Below are 11803 nucleotides of genomic sequence, written 5' to 3' on the forward strand. Positions count from 1 at the left end.
AATGAGTTTGGAAGTTCTCCTTCCGTTTCTATTTTTTGGAACAGTTTCAGAAGAATAGGTGTTAATTCTTCTTGAAATGTTTGGTAGAATTCCCCTGGGAAGCCATCTGGCCCTGGGCTTTTGTTTTTGGGGAGATTTTTGATGACTGCTTCAATTTCCTTAGTGGTTATAGGTCTGTTCAGGTTTTCTATTTCATCCTGGTTCAGTTTTGGTAGTTGATACATCTCTAGGAATGCATCCATCTCTTCCAGGTTATCTAATTTGCTGGCATAGAGTTGCTCATAATATGTTCTTATAATTGTTTGTATTTCTTTGGTGTTGGTTGTGATCTCTCCTCTTTCATTCATGATTTTGTTGATTTGGGTCATTTCTCTTCTCTTTTTGATGAGTCTGGCCAGGGGTTTATCAATCTTGTTAATTCTTTCAAAGAACCAGCTCCTAGTTTCGTTGATCTGTTTTACTGTTCTTTCAGTTTCTATTTCATTGATTTCTGCTCTGATCTTTATGATTTCTCTTCTCCTGCTGGGTTTAGGCTTTATTTGCTGTTCTTTCTCCAGCTCCTTTAGGTGGAGGGTTAGGTTGTCTACTTGAGACCTTTCTTGCTTCTTGAGAAAGGCTTGTATTGCTATATACTTTCCTCTTAGGACTGCCTTTGCTGCATCCCAAAGATTTTGAACAGTTGTGTTTTCATTTTCATTGGTTTCCATGAATTTTTTTAATTCTTCTTTAATTTCCTGGTTGACCCATTCATTCTTCAGTAGGATGCTCTTTAGCCTCCATGTATTTGAGTTCTTTCCGACTTTCCTCTTGTGATTGAGTTCTAGTTTCAAAGCATTGTGGTCTGAAAATAGGCAGGGAATGATCCCAATCTTTTGGTACCGGTTGAGACCTGATTTATGACCTAGGATGTGATCTATTCTGGAGAATGTTCCATGGGCACTAGAGAAGAATGTGTATTCCATTGCTTTGGGGTGGAATGTTCTGAATATGTCTGTGAAGTCCATTTGGTCCATTGTGTCATTTAAAGTCTTTATTTCCTTGTTGATCTTTTGCTTAGACGATCTGTCCATTTCAGTGAGGGGGGTGTTAAAGTCCCCCACTATTATTGTATTGTTGTTGATGTGTTTCTTTGCTTTTGTTATTAATTGCCTTATATAATTGGCTGCTCCCATGTTAGGGGCATAGATATTTACAATTGTTAGATCTTCTTGTTGGATAGACCCTTTAAGTAGGATATAGTGTCCTTCCTCATCTCTTATTACAGTCTTTGGTTTAAAATCTAATTTGTCTGATATAAGGATTGCCACCCCAGCTTCCTTTTGGTGTCCATTAGCATGGTAAATGGTTTTCCACCCCCTCACTTTCCATCTGGGGGTGTCTTTGGGTCTAAAATGAGTCTCTTGCAAACAGCATATCGATGGGTCTTGTTTTTTAATTCAGTCTGTTAGCCTGTGTCTTTTGATTGGGGCATTGAGCCCATTTACATTCAGGGTAACTATTGAAAGATAGCAATTTAGTGCCATTGTATTGCCTGTAAGGTGACTGTTACCGTATATTGTCTGTGTTCCTTTCTGGCCTATGTTGCTTTTAGGGTCTCTCTTTGCTTAGAGGACCCGTTTCAAGATTTCCTGTAGGGCTGGTTTTGTGTTTGCAAATTCCTTTAGTTTTTGTTTGTCCTGGAAGCTTTTTATCTCTCCTTCAATTTTCAATGACAGCGTAGCTGGATAGAGTATTCTTGGCTGCATATTTTTCTCATTTAGTGCTCTGAAGATATCCTGCCAGTCCTTTCTGGCCTGCCCGGTCTCTGTGGATAGGTCTGTTGCCAATCTAATGTTTCTACCCTTGTAGGTTACATATCTCTTCTCCCGAGCTGCTTTCAGGATTTTCTCTGTCTATGAGACTCGTAAGTTTTACTATTAGATGTCGGGGAGTTGACCTATTTTTATTGATTTTGAGAGGGGTTCTCTGTGCCTCCTGGATTTTCATGCCTGTTTCCTTCCCCAGATTAGGGAAGTTCTCTGCTATAATTTACCCCAATATACCTTCTGCCCCTCTCTCTCTTTCTTCTTCTTCTGGGATCCCAATTATTCTAATGTTGTTTCGTCTTATGGTATCGCTTATCTCTCGAATTCTGCCCTCGTGATCCAGTAGTTGTTTATCTCTCTTTTTCTCAGCTTCTTTATTTTCCATCATTTCATCTTCTATATTACTGATTCTCTCTTCTGCCTCATTTATTCTAGCAGTTAGCGCCCCCATATTTTATTGCACCTCATTAATAGCCTTTTTGATTTCTACTTGGTTGGATTTTAGCTCTTTTACTTCTCCAGAAAGGGTTTCTCTAATAACTTCCATATTTTTTTCAAGCCCAGCTAGTATCTTTAAAGTGATGATTCTGAACTCTAGATCTGACATCGTACTAATGTCGGTATTGAGTAGGTCCCTGGCAGTCGGTACTACCTCTTGTTGTTTTTGTTGAGGTGATTTTTTCCGTCTTGTCATTTTGTGCAGAGGAGAATAGATTAATGAGAGAACAAAATGCTAGCAGAGTAACCACGTCCCCAGAAAATATACTCTAAACAAATCAGAAAAGACCTGAAGCAGTCGGATAAGAAAGGGAAAGAGAGAAAGAAGAAAAAAAAGAAAAAGATAAAGATAAAAACAAAAACAAACAGGGGTGCCTGGGTGGCTCAGTTGGTTAAGCAACTGCCTTTGGCTCAGGTCATGATCCTGGAGTTCCAGGATCGAGTCCCGCATCGGGCTCCCTGCTCGGCAGGGAGTCTGCTTCTCCCTCTTATCCTCCCCCTCTCATGCTCTCTGTCTCCCATTCTCTCTCTCAGATAAATAAATAAATAAATAAATAAATAAATAAATAAATAAAACAAAAAAAAACCCACAAAAACAAAAACAAACAAAACAAAACAACAACAACAACAAAAAAAAAAAAACAGAATGTGATCAAATATGATCAGGCTGGTATATAGATCAGTGCCACACATAGATTTGGGGTGTATTTTGGTCTTTTAGAAGAAAGTGCCTCCCAAAATTTTAAAGAAAGAATAACTTATATATGTACAAAAATAAGGGTTGATATGATGAAGGGATGGAATATGACTATAAAGATGGAAATTATAAAAAATTTTATAAAAGGAATTGATAAGAAGTTGTTTGAAAAAAGAAAGAAGAGGATTTAAAAAAAGAAAAAAAAAGGGAGAGGATGTGATCAGGCAGGGGAGTAGAAAAAACCATACACTAGAGATTTAGGGTATATTTTGATCTGTTAGAAGAAACTATCTCAAAATTTTAAAGAGAGAACAACTTATATATATATATATGCCAAAAATACGGGTAACTACTATGAAAGAATAGAATATGACTCTAAAAATGAAAAATAAAAATGTTTTTTAAAAAAGGGATTGATAAGATGTTGGTTGAAAAAGGGAAAAAGAAAAATTCAAAAAAAAAAAAAGAAAAGAAAGAAAGACAGTTAAAAAAAATTAACTTTGAAAGACTAAAGAGTCATGGTAAAAAAGCCGTGAATTCTATGTGCAGTAGTCCCCTAGCGCTGGAGCTCTGCCGTTCTCATTGATCGGTAAACTTGGTCTTGGCCGGCTGTTCTCGCTGATCTTCAGGGGAGGGGCCTGTTGCCGTGGTTTCCAAATGTCTCTGCCGGAGGCGGAATTGCCCCGCCCTTGCCCCCTCCCGGCTAAGTCATCTGCTCGGGTTTGCTCTCTGGGGCTTTTGTTCCCTGCGAGCTTTCCGTACAGCTTTGGAGGCAGAGAGTGAAAACGGCGGCCTCCCAATCTCTGCCCCGGCGGAGCCGAGAACTCGGGGCCCCGCTCCCCAGTGAGCCCCAGAGAAAAGCCGTCAGCCACTCCCGTCTCCCCGGTCTCCGGCCACACTCCGTGCTCACCCGGCCTGTGACTGCGCGCCTCTATCTCTGGCACCCGACCCCGGGTGGAGTCTCCAAACCCAGCAGAGCCCTGCGGTGCACTCCCGCGCGGCTCCTCCCGGGGGAGGAAGGGGAGTCTCCCCGGATCTGCCGCTTGTGGGGTCCCTGCTGGAGGAGCAGGGGCCCGACTGTGCCGCGGATCCCGGTTTAGGGCGACCCCGAGCTGAGAGCCCGCGCCTGGGCTCCGCCTCTGCAGCCGGCTTCCCTGCTCCGTTACCTGGGAGCTCTGCCGCCCTCAGGCACCCCCGGTCTTTCTGTGACCCCGAGGGTCCTGAGACCACACTGTCCCGGAGGGTTCCACCCCCCGCTTAGCCACCAGAGTGACGTCCCTCGGCGGAGCAGACTTTTAAAAGTTCCGATTTTGTGCTCCGTGGTTCTATCACTTGCCAGAAGCGGCCGTCGGAGGCCCCCCCCCCCGCCGTCTATCCTCCCGAATATCGCCTCGGATTCACTTCTCCGCACGTCCTACCTTCCAGAAAGTGGTCGCTTTTCTGATGAGAGAGTTGTTGCTCTTCTTTTCTTCGATCTCCTGTTGAGTTTGTAGGTGTTCAGCATGTTTTGATCCCTATCCAGCTGAATTCCTGAGAGGAGACGAAATCCAGGTCTCCGACTCCTCCGCCATCTTGCTCCGCCCCCTCATCATAACTTATTTTAAAGAGGATGATTCTGACCTCCTAACTAATAAAAAAAAAAATCTTTCGTTAACGAATGAATTGTATAAACATGAACCAAAAATAAATACAAATGCACACAAAATAAACAATTTCATAGCAGCTATTTTCAACAGAATAAAGTTGAAAAATGGAACCATCTTCCTGCATGTGAAATTTTTTACAAGATGTAAAATGAGTCCAGTTGTTCCACACATCCTGCCCACGCACCACCCACCCCTGCCCCCCCCCCCAGAAGATCTCCTATTGTTCAGATGCTCATGAGATCTTATAGAAATAACCAGGCCTTAAAATTCAAGAATGTTCAGGTATCTCAAAACAGTTTCTTATGTTATCTTCCTTATTTTTTGTTCATGTTTTACAGTTGGCAGAAAATCAATTAAAAAAAGAAAAGTATTTTCCCTCTATTCCTTTACCTCCTCTCTTTTTACTACTTTGACTAAGAAACTTCTTTGGCCAATTAGTAAGCAGTCTTTTCTAATATTATTGTTAAGAGTTGTCACCTCTCACAGGTGGTATAAGGAGATAGTTAACAACAAGTCTTCATTCACCTCTCTGCCTAATTTGCTCATTCTCTCTGTCTCTCTCATTCTCTCTCTCTCCTCCTTTTCTTGATTCTGATTTTCCTCTTAACTTGACATGGCTGAGAAGAAGTATACTGTGTTCCACAAAATACTTCCAGTTCTGTGGGAAATGTAAGAGTTCTCTAGTTCTACAACTCCTATCCAAATCTCCCCAAACGAAGACAAACAGACTTTAAACCTTACATTTGAAATCAGAGTTCACTCTAAATTCAGTACTACTTGTCAATCTCTTTCATATAATGTCTTCTCTTCAAACTTTTCACAAATACAGATGCATTTAAATTATTTCCTGCCATGGAACATTAGGAATTTCCATGAGCACTTCAGTACTTTATCTACTAAAACCTAATACACCTAATTAAATAGAGTTTGCAAAAATTTATTTGGCATCTTTAATCCTTCCAAATCCACCCGCAGTTGCACTATACATATCAGAGAGTAATTAATTACAGTGCGTTACCCATGGATAGCACCGTGTCTTACACACAGTGGTGTGCAGTCAAAAATAATTAATTACTGAAGAAGAGTGAAATATTTTTATATAGTTGCATAATCTTTCCTAAACTTCCTTGTCTACAGAGAGGTAACAATAACATCTATCTCAATGAGATTATTAGATTACGCGAGATAATACATATCATGTATTTGGTTACAGCACACGTCATACAGCAAATTCTTAATAAATAGGGAATTTTACTGTTACCTAAAATAATACTTCCAATAGAGAGATAATGTGAGACACATATGTAATTTTAAATTTTCTAGTAGCTACACTTAAAAATCTTTTAATCATGTAAGATCATTTTTAATAATATATTTAACCCAATATATCAAATATACTAAACATGTAATCGATATAAAAAGTTATTACTGAGATATTTTATATTCTATTTTTCATAATACATCTATAAAAATCCAGTGTGTATTTCACACTTCCAGCACATCTCAATTCAGACTGACTACATTTCAAGTGTTCAATTGCTAGATGTAGTTAGTTAATGGACCCTGATTTAGATGCATAGATCTAGATGCTCATTAACTTTGGATGTGAGTGATCTATAACTCTGGCTGAATCACTTCTTTATAAATGGGTCCAAAACCTCACAAAATGGAGAAAAAGAAACAAAAAAAGCTCTAAGTATTGATGATTTTACTATTTTCTTACTAAGTGACCTTAATAAATACTGTATTTCAAGGAGCTAATAATAAGGACAGTACTCTTTGAATTTAGAAAAAATAATCACATCTTTTTAAGAAGTGTCGGAAGTCTGTCCTTGCTTTAGAAAAAACATATTTTGAAACTGGTAAACCTACACAGAATTCTGTAGTAAGCATGGTTATCACAGAGGCAAAAAGACCCACAGTGTTTAAAACGTTCTTAAAATATTTTAAAGAACGTTTCCATTCTCACTGTGCTAAAAGCACAAAAGCTCTCCTGGGGCCCACCCTAGGCTTGCCAGCTCAATGTACCATCTTTGGCAGTTAAAAAAAAAAAAAAAGAAAGTCCCTCCACCTTCTCCTCCCTTTACTACTTGAGCTGATTTCACAAGATCTTTACATGCTTTATTTACTATTCATTTTCATCCTTGGGAGAGAAACTTGAAATATTTATTCACAAGACATAATTCTTTAAAAATATTTCATAAGGCAAGGATTTGGTAAATGGCAGGAAAAAAAAGTGTCTGCAACAATCAGTGTAATTATTATCCCTGAAATTGCATTTTTAAATATTTTAATAAGTAAAAGAGTTTTCTGCAAAACCAGGCAAAGAACTAAGAGAATAAAAAGGCTCAAAAATCCCAGGTAAATAAGCCTCTCAGGCTGTGTGTGTGTGTATACATGCTTAATTCTTACATAAAACCCAACAACATTAATCATGTCTATAAAATGATAACCAAAACAACAGCTCTCGCTCTGCAGTCAGCCGTACAAGCAAGCATTTTCTAGCCATAACCCACCACTCTGAGCAAACAACTGATGGGCAGCGGTCCTTTTGTCAGATTCTGACAAGTGAATCAATAAAAAGACACAGCAAAAGTTCAATCAGAACAGACACCACTAATACGGCTGGCCTTTTGGGACCCACATAAGCGTGGAACTGCTTTTCCATGTTAATTTCTCTTCACTACCCCTTGGGGTTATCACCTTCTCTGGCCCCTGTTAATTAAAAACTGCCTCCTTCTAAAGTTCCTTGGCAGGCATTTCCCTCGTGTCAGACTATTCTGCTGACTGCTAAAAGAAATGGAGGAAGGCGTGTTCCCAAGCAGAGAATGCTAGGATGCCAGAAATCTGCTCCTTCCCCCCACCAAAAGACTGTGTATAATCAAATAATCTGATTGGATGGCATTCTTTATATTGCAATTAACTAACAAAAAACACATAGGAACAATTAAAAATAACACTCTGATTATCAAACAGTGAAATAAATAGCTAGGTAGGCAAATTAATACATCAGTAGACAGTCTTGGCATACTATTTTTTTGATTAGCCTTATTTTTGAACTTGCTGATTTAAAAATTTTAATTATGTACACATTTCTATTTGTTGGTTCTCCCTTGCACTTAGTTCTTGCATTCTTTCTTCTCCTATAACAGAGACAAATTTATTTCTACCTATTTGCTAATCTTCAATTAATATCAGGATTGACCCTAACAACCAGGTTACTTTGTGTTTGCGCCAAAATCTCTAAGAAAAAAAAAATGTTTAGATTTAAAAAATGGTAGCTAGGTCCTCTTAGCTGTGTTAATGACAAATATAAATTACCTATGTGGCTAGGTGGTCAGATTATTCCAAATTGATTGTTTGGTTAAACATGCTTTTATTTATTTTACACCAAAAAATATGGCAGTACATCCAAAAAGAAGCATATATACTAAAAGTGAGTCTCTCGGTTCACCGAGACCAACCCAATCGTATTCCTATCATTAACTATTAGTATAATTTAGATTTTCCCATGAATTTACAAATACATATACAAATACGTGATACTGTCTTGTTACTTATACAACAAATCATAATGTATACCTTTCCACTACTTGTGGGTTTTTTTTTACTTAATAATGCATCCTGGAGCAGTTTCTATGCCAATTGATCTTATTCTATTAAGCTGCTAAACAGTATTTCACAATATGCATTCACTAAAATCCAAAACAATTCATGTAATAGACATACAAGTCTCCTTTTATTTTTCACTTTACAAAAAAATATTTTAATAAAATATTCATATGTCTTTTTAGATAAAATATTAGGTACTTTTTACAAAAGTAGAATTGTTAGGCAAAAATTTACATATTTTAAAATTAGATAAATATTGCAAAATCATTCTCCAGAAAGACTTTAGCAATACCACTTTTACTAATAATATATAAGGTCACTGGTTTCACTTACCTTCTCCAACACTGAATATTACCATTTGTTTTAATATTCTGCTGGTTGTAATTTATATAGGATTTTTCTTGGAATCTGTGCTTGTAAACTCAATTATATAATCCCAGCCATATAATCTCTGCCAGACATATAAGCTTTTGTTATCAAAACCTACAATAAATTGCATCCACCATCCTGAACAACAAAACAATATGACAAGCCATCACTTTTCTCTGTTGCTCCAGTCTTCTTTGCAATCAACCACTAGAATTATTTTGAATTTTTATCCTAAATTATTGTTTTTCATTACTTATCAATATTTTAAAAAGAGTCATATGAGTCATATGTTTTCTGTTTTTTATTAATTTATGACTACTCTTTCATTTCTATTCCCCGAACAAGAGTAATAATAATAATAATAATAATATTTAAAGTTAGTATTAAAATTTTGTTGCAGTGTTTTTGATTTTTTTTTTCAGGAAGAAACTATGACTGGTAAACCTACTGAGTCTTTGGATGCCCAAAAGAGATTTCATTTTAAACTCACAATTAAATGTTTATTACACTACATATAAAGTATAAAGTTAAAATACCTTTCTTGGGGTGATGATAACAAGATGGCTGACTAGGAAGCTCCAGGCTCTCATCACCCTCTGGGAACATCAAGTAAACAGCTAGAGACTAACTAAAATAGCTTTGTAGGTGGTCTGAAAACCAGTTAAAAATCTGTAGCAACCTACAAACAGCTGATCATGAAAAAGCCACACTCAGAATGGTAGGAAATTTCATGGTGTTTTTGCCGGCCCTTACTACACTCCCTCCTTAAAGTGGCATGACACAATCAGGAGGAAATTGCCCATTTACAAGTTTCTTCCTTTAGGAAGGAAGGAAAAAAATGGAATTTGTGTGCAACATTGTGGCCTTTCTGTGGGCTATATGAAGGAAATGATTTCTATATTGCTTGACTCAGAGCTCAGAAAGGAATGGCAGCATATGTTGGATGTCAGGTTGAAAGCCATGGACAGCTGTGGCAGGCACTATGAGACATGAAAACTTCAGGGAGAATGAAGACCTGCAGATGTGTGGGGGTAAGAAATTATGAACAGAGAAATGCACTGGAACATCTAAGTCCCCAAAAAGTAGAAGGAATAAGACACGTAGGGAAATTAAAACACTTAAAAACAGAATTTGTATAGAATAATTGGAAGAATATACACACAGAGGCCCAGAGGAGACGCATACTCAGAAAAGGTCTGAGAAGACCTTAAGTCTTCATGCTGGGCTGATAAGTGAGGCTTCTCCCCTGCCAGTCTGCAAATAAAGAAGGAAACATGTCCAATTCAAAGGAACAAAATAAATCTCTGAAAACAAAACTAAAGAAACAGAGACCTCTGACTAGACAAAAATTTAAAACAAAAGTCTTAAATATGTTCAATGAGCTAAAAGACATGCTCAAATAGCAATTTATGTAAAATCAGGAAAATGATTTATGAACAGATATCAACAAAAAGTTAAGTGTGTCTGTGTGTATTAGAATTAAAGAATTTCCAGAGCTGAAAAATACAATTGAAACAAAAAACTCACTAGAGGGGTTCAAAAGTAGACTTAATCAGGCAGAAGAATCACTGAATATGAAGACAGGTCATCGGAAATCATTGAGTCTGAGGAGTAAAAAAAAACCCCACAAAATTATAAAGAAAAATTGGCAAAGCATAAGGGATTTATGGGACCCCAAAAAGTAGACCAGGATAGCATTTTGGAATTCCTGGAAGAAGTGAGAGAGAAAAGGGCACAGAGCTTATTGGAAGAAATAATGGCTGAAAACATCACAGACTTGAGGGGGATAAATGGATATACAAATACAAGAAGTTCAGTGAATTCCGAGTAGGATAAACCCAAAGTGACCTACACTGAGACACATTATAATCAAACTGTTGAAAGTCAAGGACAAAGAGAGAATCATGAAAGTGGCAAGAGAAAGTCAATACCAGAAAGTAATTTGAAACCATATGAAAATACAAATTTCTCTAATCAAAGTAAATATATGGACAAATGTACAAACCTGTAGTATTGTCATTTTAGCTCATAACTCCATTTCTAATTCTTTATAGCATTTAAAAGATATAAAAAGGTATAAAAATAATTTAAATCCATGTTAATAGATACATAATATGTAAAGGTGAAATTTATGACAATAATATAAAGAGGGGCTAAGGTAAAGAAAGGTTTTGGCATGAGATTGATGTTAAATTCGTATTAGTTTAAAATAGATGATTATAATTCTAAGATACTGTATGTGATATTCATGGTAAACACAAAGAAAATATCTATAGAATATAAGAATATACACAAGGAAGATGTTCTGCGTGTAGATGGTGTCAGCCGGAGCACAATGGCCAAGAACAAACTAAGAGGGCAGAAGTCCAGGAATGTATTTCATATAGCCAGCCAAAAAAACTTTAAGTCTAAAAACAAAGCAAAACCAGTTACTACTAATCTTAAGAAGATAAACATTGTGAATGATGAAAAAGTTAACAGAGTGAATAAAGCTTTTGTACATATACAAAAGGAACTTGCCCCTTTCTCAAAAGGCCTTTCCCTTGAACCTTTGCAGAAACAGCTGATTCCTCAGCAGTGTCATGAAAACGAACCAGTTAATGTTGATGAAGCGACAAGATTAATGGCTCAGTTGTAATACACTGGAGATACAGCAGATACCCCAAAAAGACCAATAAATTAAATGTTTTATACAGTTTTATTTTAAAAAAAAAAAGAATATACACAAAAGGAAATGAGAAGGGAATTAGAGTATCAACACAAAAAAATCAGCTAAACACAAAGGAAGGCAGTAAGGAAGGAAATGAAGGACAAAAAAGCTATAAGAAACAAAGGAAACAATTTTCAAAATGGAAATAGTATATCCTTCCCTATCAGTAATTACAGTAAATATAAATGGAATACCTTCCCCCTTCAATCAAAAGACATATATTGGCTGAATGAATTAAAAAAAAACATAATTCAACTATAGACTGTGTATAAGAAACTAACTTTAGATCTAAGGACATGCATAGCTTGAAAGTAAAAGGATAAAAAAGATATTCCAGGGGCGCCTGGGTGGCTCAGTTGTTAAGCGTCTGCCTTGGCTCAGATCCTGATCCCAGGGTCCTGGCATGGAGCCCCGCATCGGGCTCCCTGCTCCGCAGGAAGCCTGCCTCTCCCTCTCCCACTCCCCC

The 11803-nt window shown here is 37.2% G+C and overlaps 1 protein-coding gene across 1 annotated transcript; it reads left to right on the top strand.

Annotated features, from left to right (window-relative positions):
• Positions 1–10929: 10929 nt before the first annotated feature.
• On the top strand, positions 10930–11322 carry LOC123855853 (ribosomal biogenesis factor-like). Its single transcript, XM_045891916.2, has one exon. It carries the CDS (start codon positions 10963–10965, stop codon positions 11263–11265), a length of 303 nt encoding a protein of 100 aa, XP_045747872.1. The 5' UTR covers positions 10930–10962; the 3' UTR covers positions 11266–11322.
• Positions 11323–11803: the final 481 nt, after the last annotated feature.

The sequence above is a fragment of the Mirounga angustirostris genome, unplaced genomic scaffold, assembly GCF_029215605.1.
Source record: "Mirounga angustirostris isolate CCGP_5_RB_7025 unplaced genomic scaffold, mMirAng1.0.hap1 SCAF_7, whole genome shotgun sequence".
NCBI lineage: Eukaryota > Metazoa > Chordata > Mammalia > Carnivora > Phocidae > Mirounga > Mirounga angustirostris.